General features: G+C 35.7%; 1 protein-coding gene across 1 annotated transcript in view; it reads right to left on the bottom strand.

Annotated features, from left to right (window-relative positions):
* Positions 1 to 238: 238 nt before the first annotated feature.
* MEI4 (meiotic double-stranded break formation protein 4) overlaps positions 239 to 13864 on the bottom strand; it is a 75154-nt gene continuing 61528 nt past the window's right edge. Inside the window, exons 5-7 of the mRNA XM_086744587.1 lie at positions 4093 to 4302; positions 2473 to 2559; positions 239 to 333 (exon numbers count right to left, since the gene is read on the bottom strand). Of these exons, the coding sequence (XP_086600713.1) occupies positions 2521 to 2559; positions 4093 to 4302 (249 nt within the window). The 3' untranslated portion in view covers positions 239 to 333; positions 2473 to 2520. The remainder of the gene's footprint in view (positions 334 to 2472; positions 2560 to 4092; positions 4303 to 13864) is intronic.

Below are 13864 nucleotides of genomic sequence, written 5' to 3'. Positions count from 1 at the left end.
GGGGGTGCGATGACTAAAGACATTGAACATAAAATGAAACAACAGAGGTTCAGACTGCCTATAAAGAAAAAAAAAATCACCATGATCATAGTCAAGTATAAGAGCAGGTTATCCAGACAAGTTGTGCAGTCTCTGACCTTGAAGGTTTTCAATACCTCATTGACTACTGAACCAGCAACAGACAACATGTTTCGACCCCACAGCTAACCTTGCTTTGAGCAGGAGGAGACCTGGTGAGGTCCAATCCAAATTCTACTATGATCATGTGAATGTCAGCTGAATGTTGCACCACAGTAAAGTGTTACTCTGTATCAGCTAGGAATGCACAGATAACTGAAAGAAAAACATTAAAGATTTTTACAGGATAAAATAAGGTACAATTCCATTTCCACTATTACCAACATATACAAGCAATAACTACCTTAAAAAAAAATTCAGTAAATCACAAACAGATTATGAAAAGATTCCAAATTAAGTTTACAAAAATATCCTGAGATAGTTCACTTCAAAATCCCACCCACTGCTGTCATTAGTAGGCATGTAAAATTGTCTAGCAAATAGAACAATCAATGGAGCAGCACTAGAATAAAAATTTATTTTCCTTGTCTCATAATTTTTCTACTCTCATAAAAAGAGACACTCTACCATAAAATCCTTTTTAAAACAGATGGAGACAGGTACTAAACCTAGTCACCTGAGAAGCTAAGAATGTGGCAGAATAACAAATTACGAAATCATAAACCGCTATTAGGCTGCTAATTAATAACCACTGCTAATCAACCATATAAATATACAACTCAACCACATACGTGTGTATATACACACATACGTGTGTATGTGTATATATATATATATTTATATATATATACATATAAAAGCCTGACCAGTTTGCATTTGCAGAACATTAGCATTTTGCCAAATTCTCAAGTCCATATATTTACAACAAGGAAATCAGCAAGACAAAAGAAATATCCGTGAACTGTTAATTCTAAAATTGTAAGGGTAACTCAGGTGAAGCACTCCAGCGAGCAACGACAGGTCAGACCAAGTTCTTTTTTTACTGTTTGCTGTTCTTTAGGTCTACAGTATGTTACACTCAGCAAATGGGACTCTGAGGATATTCTTTTGAGACATCTAATAGTCTCCACTTAGTAAAGACCATAGGCACTTTCTCTAGATTTGGGATTTCTCTCTGGAGGACAGATGTGTAAAAGCTGGATGTTGACACACCTATTTAGTAAGCAATTTAAGCAATTAGTTAAAGTCCAAGTTGTAGGAAGGTTTCTTCCAACCCAGTCGCAAATCCTCACCTGTAACAGCTAACTCCAGCGACTGGCTTAGTCATCTCGTTTTATTTCAAAACTAAAGACAGCAATGTTTACTCAAGTTACATCTAACAGTCACTGGACAAGAGCAGAAATTGTCTGAAGAGTATGCACTTAAACTTAAGACTTCCTACTTGCTAAAACTGGTAAGATATCACATGGGTGGGATTTAGTTCCTACATAAAGACACCTAAAGGCATGCTCATGCCAGTGAGCTACATATCGTGCTTCATGCTGTCATCACTGCTTGATTCTGTTGCCTAAGCAGACACATTTAGTGACAGTGTTACTAAAGATGCTCCAGCGTATCACAGGCATCTACAAGAGAGAAAATGTGACACAGGACTTACAGATGATCTGCAGTCCTTTGGCATAGCAGCTGGAGACCCAGCCCAAAACACCAGGGTACTTTATAAGTGTTTCATAGCTTAGACGTCTCAACCACAGGGAGTCATCTAAACACTTTGTGCATGTTCACCTTGAGGCAAGTCCCATCTTGGTGAAAAATCGCTGCAAGGAACATGAGATAATCTTCTAATAACTATCCTGGTTGCAAAGGTTATTGCTCCCATCAAAGCTGAAGATATGTGCTCACTGACGTGGTTCAACTGCACTAATTTTGCATTGAAACAGATAAGGAGATCCCGGGTGACCAGTTATTAACACTTTTGCAGAGAGGCTAGTGCGTGTCTAAATTGCTACACTGGCATTACAAGGAGAACTCTCAGTCTGCCTCAGCACTTTCAAAGGTGCATAACAAACTGTTCTGAATCTTTGTCAGAGTGTAAGCACCTCTGGACACAAAACTCCCTCTCACATAAGCATGTGCTTCCCAAAATAGCCATTGGTCTTCCAGTGGCCTAGAGAGCTTGCTGGTGAGAAAACACTGCAATCTGCAAAGAAAATATGTGTCACTTTGTGCCCAAGTTGCTTTACTAATAACAAAAATATTTTTTGCCCAGAGATCAGTAAATGTGCAATCTAGTGCTGAAACTGTTCTTTAGAATAGGTGTCTTGAAACACTACACATTTTGTCATTATACAGATTCCAGTATCTTTCTGCGTTTTGTGTCTTTTCTTTACAAAATACTTTTGAATAAAGCTTTTTTAAAAAATGAAAATGAAAATTATTATATCCATTAGATACCAGTTCTTTTTGTTTATGCCTTTCCTTGCTGTTTTCGTAATCATGTTTTCAGCGCTGTGGAGGGAGGTGAAAGAAATGATCTTCTACCTTAATGAAGCAAACAAACAAAAAGTAAAGCAGTACAAAAAGCGCACAGTAGTTCCTGATTGGCTACCAACCTTACATACTTATTTATTTTCTTTAATTTGGCTAAACTTATCTGATTTTCTAATGTGAATATTTAGGAACACTTGTTTTGTGAATCAAAAAGATTTCTGTCGAAAGAACATTTGCTAAAAGAAAGCATTAAACATATGTTACCATCTGACATTCCAAACACAAAGTTTAAGAAACAGAACAGTGGCCAATGTGTAAACAAGTATAAAAACCAAATTGGGGAGCCAATTCAGCAAAGCTTGTTTTGTAAATATTAATTTATTTTACATATACAGAAAACAAAGGTTTATTATTTGAAATAAATGCATTCAAATTAACAAGATAAATTATTTCCTGTATTTCAAAAGTGGTGCTTCAAAGAATTTTTCTGACATAAAAATAGATCTGAAGAAACAACTGCAAGGGGAAGGATAAGGACTAATGCTAAAAATATTTTATATTTATGGTGAATGTGCACTGTTAGGACACACTATAAAACTAAAATGATGTTTATTCATTAGAAAAAAAATGCCATTCATCATAATAGTTACCCTCTAAATTTAGCAAAGACTCTGGATCAGTCAAGGTATTGTTGAACTAATATTTTAAAGGCCTTTTATGTTTAAGATTATTTCTGTTAAATTTAGTTATTACTATGAAGATAATTTCATCAAAGAAATAAAAATCTAAAAATCAAATAATACATAAATATACAAAGGGATTTTTATCAATACTCATTAATTTTTAACAAAAAGGTTTAAAGTAATCATTAAAGGAGTTAAATTTATTCAGATTACATCTTTGAAATCATTCATCAACTCTGAGTGAAGTAAGCCTATTGTGCCTACACTTGTGCATACACAAGTAAAGCCAAGCAGGATACAATGAATGTAAGAAAGTTGTAAAACTAAGCAACAGATTTTATTTTGCTCAACTAATGACTCTTTTGATTAAATCAGAAACTATGTCTGTCCTATAAGAATCTGTAGTGATAACTTACCAAGTTTAAAAAGAAACATTTTTATTTCTGCCAACCACTCATTCTCTCTAAAGCACACAGATGCTATACAACTCTTAAAATACACACATTAGTTTCCTAACTAGGAAACTCTACACACATGTTATGTCTTGACCTTAAAACTCATAGTGCTTATTTTAAACATCACCTGAAACAACTTGCTTTGTTGCCATTTTCACTGTGTATGCAAACACCAACATATTGTTTTCTGTTAAAAGAAATGGCATTTATTCAAAATGGCACCTGGATTATTACATCTTTTCTATATTTAAAATTGGAAATAAATTGCATTATCTCTGAAACTGCTGTATAGTATAGCAGTTTAAAATAAATGTTTTCCAATACCAACCGTTTTCCTGTCTGGCTCAAAAATTTTCCAATGCAATCCCACAACAAATAAACTGTTAAAAAGTAGGCTGCTTGTTTTAATCAATTTGTATTTCAGCTGAGTTCAAAAGAACACTCACTCTCCATAAATATAAAGAAAACAAAGGGAATTCATCCGAGAGGTGAAGAATAATTTGATCAAGGTTCTTCATAAATTTTATTTTTTCTTCTCTATCATAGTCTGAGCTTGAAACGTTACTTTCTTCTGTCTCATTTTGAAGAAGTTGTTCCAGAATCATGCACAAAGGAAAAATATTCTCATAGTGGATAATGTCATACATGGCCTGGATCTGGGAATAAAGAAAAATTGATACATAAGCACAGTGTGAAAATGCAGCCCACCATCTCAGATGACAGTTTACAGAATAACGTTAAAATTTTTAGTAGTATTTATATAATCAGAATGGCTATACACTCAGTATGATTAATTCTAAGAAATGTTTTCCTTTTTGTGATAACAGCCAAAGAACTAACTCTTCATCATAATACCAAATGTCAACATAACCTCCTGTTTATGAGTCAAAAAGAGTTTTTTCTACCTAATTATCCACAGGCTGCGACATAAAATAATGATCTACGGATAAACAACAACAGCAACAACACTTTTGTTTATTTTAGGCATATAATTAAAATCAGTAGATTTCTGTTTTCTGAAAAATAAAATAACAAGTAAAAAAATAATTTTTTTACTCTCTAGTATAGACAATCATCTATTCAAGGGACACCTCTAGAAAGCAAATAAAAAGTCCAAGTTCTCAATCTCAATAGATAATACACAAGTCAGTACTACATATCTGAGTCAGTCATAAAGTGGAAGAATCAGTTTGTCAAATAAGCTCACTGACCAAACTATGAACTAATTAAAAGCCATTACAGCTTTATCTAATATAAATTTACCTGTCCTGTACTTGGAAACTACAATTTCAAACCGAACCTCTCAGAACCTCTGCTGTACAAAGGGAATACCTAGTAAGATAAAACTTAAACCCGGGGGAGTTGTCTCTCTGGAATTAAATTCTATGTCCCCCTTCACAGCAAAGTCTACCAATAATATCAGATTACCTTCTTCTGAAAAGGATTGCAATTACACTAGCTAGATTATCAGAACTGAAAGGTAAAATCATAGCTGCTAGAAAATACATTATATATTTTAGAAAATGGACCAATAGCTCTAGCAAGCCTCAACAACTGTTTACATCTGCGGTACAAAGCCAGATGGGTCTAGGCTTTGAGATGGGTCTTTGAATCAGTTTCAAATCGTTTTACCCACCCCAAACTGCACACTGCTAGACTTTCCAAAGTGTGACATTTATTCCATAATAATTGTTTTTACAAACAGTGCAAGTAATTTTTGATTCCACTGGAGTCTAACAAAAAGACAGCACTCCACCTTCCTCAGGTAAGGCTGCTACTATCGACCTCTGCAGTAGGTGGTGGCTCAGGGATTGCTCACTTTCTCTTTCTGAGCAAGTTGTTCTTAAACCTAAAATCTATGTTGACGCTCCCTAGGGTAATGTCCTTCAGGTAACCTCCCACCTCAGGGACAACACTAAGACATCATAGCCATCTTATTGCAAAGCCTCAATGTAGCAAAGTAATTTTACTGAGTTTTCTAGACATCTCGAAAATTAGGTTAATTGCTGAAAAATATAAACTCTAGCCTTGCGTGCTCCAGTTCAGTCTCTCTGGAATCTGGTAAAAAAATCCTGCAGTTCAAAAGCTGCTGCCAAGAACTGGATATTGACATTCTTATCACAAAAGGCAGCAAAAAATATAAAAGGACAATATTAAGTACGTGCATACTTTCAAAGTCCAATTAAATAGAATTGTATAATTAGAGAAAACCTTCTTCTAAAACAGATGCAACAAGACAATCTGTTTCTTCAAATACCAAGCATCTGACTATAGGACAACCATGTCAATACACTGATTGTTTTGACTAGTAACTAATACTGGTGAGACAAATGTATTTATTTTGCTTACTTGACTAAATTACAGCTTTCTAAGTTGAGAAAAAAAAAATAGTACTTCTGATTTCCTGGAATTGTAGGGAACAGATGATTCTAAAGGCCTACAAAGTCTGCTCTTAAGACTTCCAGTGTAGGAGTCATCTGACCAAACAAAGGCATCAACAAGCTGAGATAGTTATCGTTGGTTCCTGTTTGAGTCAACAGAGGGAAGCAAAGGCTGGGACTCAGTCGCTTGAATGTAGATACCTACTGCGACTTTGGATGTCTAAGGGGATCCAACTCACATGCATGAGTAGCGCTTTACGTAACAGTCAGCAGCTGTAAGCCAGGAGCACCACCTTAGGACATCCAGTGTGGTATAAAATGTCCGAGTTTTGGCAAATAAGTAGCTCCCAGGGTCTTTCAGGATGTAATTCAACCCATTCTAAACTAAATCCTCAGATGTATCATGTCCTGAAACTCTTTATAGTGATGAAGTATGATTGTGCTCAGAAAAATGACTATATAGAAACATAAACTGAAGTTCTATGCTTTCAATTCTTGTAATTTGGATATTAGAAGTACAATGTTACAAGCAAAAACCTTTGTTTGATTCTTAAGTGTTGGCCTTGTAAATTCACTCAGATCTTCCTTTTGCATAAGGAATCAATAGAAAACGTTTTAGAAAGGCAAATTATGTCACTTCACTTATCCCCATAACCTCAGGCTCTTCTGAGCAGTTAAGAAATCGTGTTACTTTCAGTAGGTCTTGAAAAGTGCAACTAATTGCAACTTAGTAAACTACCTAATTGATTATGGATAATAGAAACCACAAGCAAACTAATTATCTTTCCTCTACAAACAGTACTGCACTAAAGGAAATTATTTCAGCCCCGCACAGAACTGACTTTGAACAGAAAGGGTAAGTCTGATAGCAATGAGGAAGTATTTTTTTCAGTTAATTGCTTTTCAGGGGACAAATGCACTTTGAAATATTGTTTTATAAAACTAGGGGGGAAAAATAGTCTAGAATATTCTCTGGCTTACTAACCTTTCCAAGCCATTTAATAATCTGAACAAAACATGTCTCAATTTCTTTTGTTAGATGTCTTTGGTAGCACTAACTGATGCAATTACTATCAATATAAATTTGTATCACAGAATTTGTAGAGGAATACCTGTACTGCTACCTAATGGTGCACAGTCTGGTAACAGACCTGTTCATCTTGATCAGCAATGTGTGTAAGAAGGTAGCGGTGTATGTATGTGTATATACACAAACACACAGCTACTCCATCCAGAAAGTTCAGAAGGTATGTCTGTAAAGCAAATCTTACATATAGACTACAATTCCAGAACATGTTAATATTAACTTTAAATAACTTTAACACTAGCTTTGTTTTTCAGTAAGAATTTTAAGATAACAAAGATGATCAGAGAGCTGGAGCACCTCTCCTATGAGGACAGGCTGAGACAGTTGGGGCTGTTCAGCCTGGAAAAGACGAGGCTCCAGTGAGACATTATAGTGGCCTTCCAGTACCTAAAGGGAGCTTATGAGAAAAATGAGGAGAAACTCTTCACTGGGGCCTGTTGTGATAGGACAAGGGGTGATGGTTTTAAAATAGAAGGAAGCAAATTCAGACTGGACATAAGGAAAACATTTTTTACAATGAAGGTGATGGAACACTGGAGAGGTTGCCCAGAGAGATGGTAGATGCCCCATCCCTGGAAACATTCAAGGCCAGGTTGGACGGGGCTCTGAGCAACCTGATCTGGTTGGAGATGTCCCTGCTCCTTGCAGGGGGATTGGACTAGATGACCTTTGAAGATCCCTTCCAACCCAAACCATTCTATGATTCTATGATTCTATAACCACTCTTTTTACAGATCAGATGGCTCTGGATCAAATTCCAAGCCACTGCTCTCTTACTGGACAGATTTTGAGTTGGGGTCTTCAGCAAAATTTTGGACAAAATGTAGGGACCTGGAAGTAGCCTTCACAGAATGGTGGATGTAATTCCTGAAAGTTATTCAACCAGATTCAGAAAAAAATCCCAAGTGATATTCTAAGTTAAATTTTTGCACTAAGAGTATTTTTGGTTTTGTGTCTTAAAGGTTCAAGCACATTTATATCATTCATTCAAATGCCCTCAATGACAGCAATACAAATGAAGAAGAGGAGAATAAATATTAGCTTTGAAGAAATTCTCTACAATTCTTAAGCCATTTACCAGCTGCAACTCATATTTCTAGTAATGCAGTCTGTTGAGGCTGGAATTTTCACATGCAGAGGACTGATGCTATCTTCTGAGTATAGGCAAATAACTTCTATTCTTTTTATATCTCATAGGACCTACAGAATTGAGACAATACCACTTTAAATAAAAATTAGATTAAAAGAAAGAAAGTATGTTCATGGCAACTAGTACTTGCTTCCATACAACTCAGATATTTATGCAGACTATGGACAAGGCATCAGCAACACCTGTACGCCTTCTGGAACAAGCCAGAAACAGCACTAACTCAGGAAAACTTTTTTTTTGGTTTAGAATAGAATGTTGAAATGCTGAACTTTCTGAAAAAATGAAAACAAATAAAACTAATTTAGAAGCACCATTATGTCTGATTAATGACAAAAAGCTTTCCTCTTTTTCTATCTGTATAATTTAGTTAACATCTCTTTAGGCTTTTTTAGTCCCATGAAGATACCAAGTTTAAATGTATATTGCAACAAATAATTACATACAACATAATGCTATATAAAATACTGACATATCGATACAAATTTTAACCAAACTGGAAAGATGAATATTTATACACCTCTGCTGTTTCGAAAGTGATAACATTGACACTTCTAGAAGATGGCTAGTTTAGCAGAAAAGTGTTCTGCCCAAATCTCCTCAATCCATCATATTCTAACAGTTTTGCTTCGTGTAAATTTTTTCCTGCAACTTCTGCCACTTTCATTTCTTAGCAAACTTTGACTATTCAGCAGAGATGTAACTTTTATGCCAACAAGGTGTCTTTTCTGTGTCCCAAGAAATTCTATTTCAAATTTCACTGAAACATCAAGCATTAAAAATTGGTATTTCTCTTCTTTTACACGTGTATTTTTCAGAGAAGTGCAAAGGGTAGACCGAAATAAACAACAGGAACTGCGGAAGACTGGCTAATACTGCCTTTCAATGGAAGCAGTGGCAGTAGGAACTGCAGCACCGCCAGCTGCTGGGTTGTGATCACTTAGTTAAACGTGATGGAGGACAGAACAGAATGAAATCTGCCATCTAGCCATTTCCAGTAAAAATTCCCCATGGCCCCTCCCCTCTTCAGGGAAGCAAATGGAACCAAAGTTCCCAGAAATTCCTTATAGCTGCTGGAAGCAGGCAAAGAACATCCATCTTCCTTGACATAGTCTATCAGCAACCAACGCATCATCTCAGCAAATAGTCCCAGTATCCCTTGCTTCCTTGCAGAAGGCTGCTAGTGCAGGCAGGTACACATGCAGACTGAATTCTAGGCAAGAAAATGAAAATTCATGGGCTAGGAGGCCACAGAGTGAGTGTAAGCTGATGTCCCATGTAACAGAACATGGGACTTACCCCAACTACTTCAAACTTTTTGAAGCAGAGCATGCCTGTTAGAAAATGTCTAACCTCAATTTACACATTTCTAGAGATATACAATCCTAGGTATGGTGTTTTATGGTCAATTACCCCAGCTCTTTTCTTTAAGTTATTTTATTTGCTGCCTTGACTTTCTGGAAGTAGAAGAGGTTGCTCCATCTAGAACTAAGAGAAGGTGGATCTGGGACTAAACAACAAGGCAGTGACAAACTAAATATAGCCACTGATATCCACAGAAAAGAAAAAAAAAAAAACCAAACTGTGCTCACTATGCCTGCATATAGGAGGGATGCTTCTCTGCAACTGTTTTCAGTATTTTAACACTAGATTTGTCCTAACAAGTATATGATTATAAAAAACAAGTCCCTAAATGGAGAGATACTGACAGCATCACTTTTTAGGAAAAAAAGTTTCTAAATCATCATAATGAAAAATAAGAAAGCTGGAAATGCTATCAACAAGTGATCAGCATTTAGTAAATTTTGTGTTTGCTAAGGTAATGCTGACAAACCTAAGTTTTCAGTAAAATCAATCAGTCCAGTCTGAGTCAGAGGTTAATGGAAATATATTTCAAGAATGAATTAATTGTTTCCTCAAGTGGCAATATATTCTTATATTACGAACAAAGAAGATTAATCCTCACAGGGAATTCTGTTCTTGACCCTTCATTTTTCCCTTGAGAAACTGGATGTTCCACAAGCATGGAAATAACCTCTACGTAGATCACTAAAACTTACAAAACCAACAATATCTGTGGCATAAGAAAGGATAAAACACATTATCTCTAATTGCTGTTTAGTGTTTAAATAACATGCTGATAAGCATCCCTAAATTATCTAAGGTAGCCATGCTTGAAAGACTTTACTGGAAATCTTTTTGTTCTGATTTTAATACTACTGTATTTGGTTAAAAGGTAATTACCTTACAAATTACCATGAGTCAATATGCAGTTTTTAGCTGATTAGCATTTCTCTTTAATTGCTTTTTGTTTTGTGATTTGAAAAGCATATTTCCCTAACATCCTTCCCAGTAATCATAATCCTCATTAACCACGTCAATATTCACCTGCTAAGAAAGTTCAAACTGATTTACACCCTCTTTCAGTATCTAAAGCAAGATCCACATCACCTACAATTCCTTGTTTAAATGTAAACCACCCCTCCCTAAAATTTCAAAGTTTTTTGATCTTTTATTCAACAGGATCTGAAATTCTAGTTGTGTCATCTTTATTCACGCTGACTGTCACTTTCTTCTCAAGCAGCTCCCTAAGATTCAACAATTCTGCTTACAGATCAAGACCAAATGTGCCTGCAGAAAGAGTCAAGGAATTACTAACATTTGTGAAAGTTAAATTCCAGTGGAGTGACTAAACTAAACTCTCGGAACAAATGAATCTGCAACTACAGTGCGTGCAGTGACTACAGTTCTGAGCAATATTTTGTCAACAATGCTTTAGATGTCTCAGCCAGCCTCACGCTAGAGGGGTTTCAGAAGCAACAGTAAGAACCTTGTGAAACCCATGTCTGCCTCACCTTCCACGTCATCTTCAAAGTTGGACTTTATTTCTCCATGCATGTTCTGTTTAGCTTTCACCATTCAAAAGATGGAAGATGGATGATAATTCAGATGTGGTTATGAATAAGCTGCTAATTACTAGTGGAAACTGAGACATTGACGAAGACGGAGGCTTAGCATATAAGCATCCAGATTTTATAACTAGAAAGTAAAGTATCATATCAAAGTTATTCTTACATATCTGAAAAGGCAAGAAGAATATAAGCTGTCAACCCATCAGTTTCCCCATTTAGTAGCTACTGCCCACAAGAAAAGCAAGGACGAGGACAGAAAAGAAGTCTCCTTTCTTCTTTTCAAATGCTCTTAAAAGCGGTAAGGAAGCTCCTCCTGAGCAGACACCCTACGGTGCTTTGATTGTAATTGATATGTGAATGGGCCTTCCCAGACAGAACTGTGTTCTGTCCATGGGCAGACTTGTCTGTGCTTCAAGACTTCCACTCAATTCCCTGGATCAGCCTTACACATATCAAGCTTCTGTTTCTAGCAAAAAGGCAAGAGGTAACACATTTGTAACATTACTTCATTGTCTGATGTGCATTTCTTTCATTTAGTACAAGCAAGTGTAGGAGTACCACATGCAATAACTGTATCATTAAAATAATAGATGTTGTTTGTTGACATAAGAAATTATGTTCTTATCTTACAGGAAATGTCATAAAGTACACAGCAATGCTAGTAATCTAAGTAACTCCTGAAAGTAAACATCATACCTATAACATTTTTTACGGGTAAAGAATGACACTAAGGTAATAAAATTAAGTTTTGAATAACAACAATAATAAAATGTCCTCTTAATTAAAATCACATCAGAAAACAATGGATTGCTGAAAAATACAGCTATATTAGTTTCAAAAGATTTATTGACAGAAGTTTACATATCTTTGGAAAACACACAGAAGTACTGAAAATAAACAGCAATCACTTTGCTTTAGTGGCTCTAACAAACACAATCCTGACAGTAATGCAAGACACACGCTTATTAGTACTTAATCATAATTCATTCACTTTTGAAAAGAAGCTTTTGAACTCATGCTTTTAATCTCATCAGGCTTTTTTTTCGTTTGTTTTTCTGAAGGCATGATAACCACATCACATTCAGCTTGACTTACTAAAATAAGCTTCCAGTAATAGGGATGGAAAGTATCAAATGAAACTAGCAAGTGGCTACTAGCAAGCAGCAATTTATCACACAACATGCATTTAAACCACTTGCCACAGGATGTTGTGAAAGCTGAAAGCTTGCATAGGATGAAAGGAAAGTAAACAGATGTACGATAGTGGAATCCACTGATACACATGTAAAAACAGTCATCTCCCACCTTAGGCAGCCCAAATTGCTGGATACTGGAGGAATGCTCCTGGAAATATCTCCAAACTCTTCCCTGAATGTCTACTATAACCACTGCCAGAAACAGAATATTTGACATCTGGTCTGATGTCATGGCCATTCTTGTGCTCTTCTATCTCCCAGTCTACTTTGCTGCCCTACCCACTACCAGAATTAAGTTACTTTAGAGAAGAAAATCCCCTTCCCTCTTCCAGGCAAAGTTTTCCACTCAGGAAGTGAGCAACTATTTTTCCAGCTTGCTTTCTGCTCAAGAAGTGAGCAATCTATATGGGTCTATATGCACCACAAACTTATTCAGTTTTAGTGAGTTCAGTCCTTCCTCCAAAGCCAGAGACTGAAACCACTGCTCCAGGTTCAGAGTCACACAGAAAAAAAAAAAAGCCTGAACAGAAGCAAACCTATGGGGTTTTGGACTAACTTAAAACACAATGTGTATTCAAAGCTTGTATTTATCTGCTGCAAAAGAAGACAGAAAAGACGTGAAAAACAAGACAAAACAAAACACCTAACAAAGAGCAAGAGGAGTGATTCTAAGCACTGACCTATGTGAGGAAAAGGACAAAGCTGGCTGGAACACACATCTGCTTTCTGAATCACTTTCATTCAATGAATCAAAGTCATACTTTGTCATTTACTTTTCATAAATAAAAAAAAGGATAACACTAAAGAAGAAAGGCTTCCTTCTAATTATGCAGTTATTTTTCCTCTTGCAGCTGAATATTGTATAGCTGTTCAAGGCAACGTTCAACTAAACAACTAAACCAACCTTTGTCTTTGGGTTAGGAAGAAGTTTTTTATTTATCTACTTATTTTTCATCTTCTTTGGGAAAAAAACTTAAATTTTATTGTACAGAAAAAAAATCTTGAGGAAAATATTTCTATTTAATATAAATACAACACTTTCACAAACTAGTTGCCTAAAATGAATATTTCCCTTAGATACAACTATGAAACAAGACCAAAAATATGGTGTTTCAATGATTCTAGCATCTGCCTAAACTACCAGCTTTCCACTACAACTATGTCACCAATTCCCACAACCTGCTCCTAGTTACAGAGAATACCATCAGAGTCTTCAAGTTTTAACTGGAAGACTCGAGAGGTATGGTAGGATATCACAATTTCATGAAAATTAGTCAGGATAGAGTAGTGCTCTCTCTTATTTAATGCATTTAAAACTATGTGGAATATGTATGTAGAATAAATCTTGAATGGATTAATAGAATTTAACGATATGAAAATTATGTTGCTTATTCAGCTTAAATATGTGAGAAATTACAGATGCAAAATATTTAACTGAAAGTCATATAAAATATAAAATACCATGAAATCATGAGTACACCACAGTGTATCTAAA

The sequence above is a fragment of the Chlamydotis macqueenii genome, chromosome 3, assembly GCF_036417535.1.
Source record: "Chlamydotis macqueenii isolate bChlMac1 chromosome 3, bChlMac1.mat, whole genome shotgun sequence".
Lineage (NCBI taxonomy): Eukaryota > Metazoa > Chordata > Aves > Otidiformes > Otididae > Chlamydotis > Chlamydotis macqueenii.
This window is presented reverse-complemented; position numbering and strand designations above follow the sequence as displayed.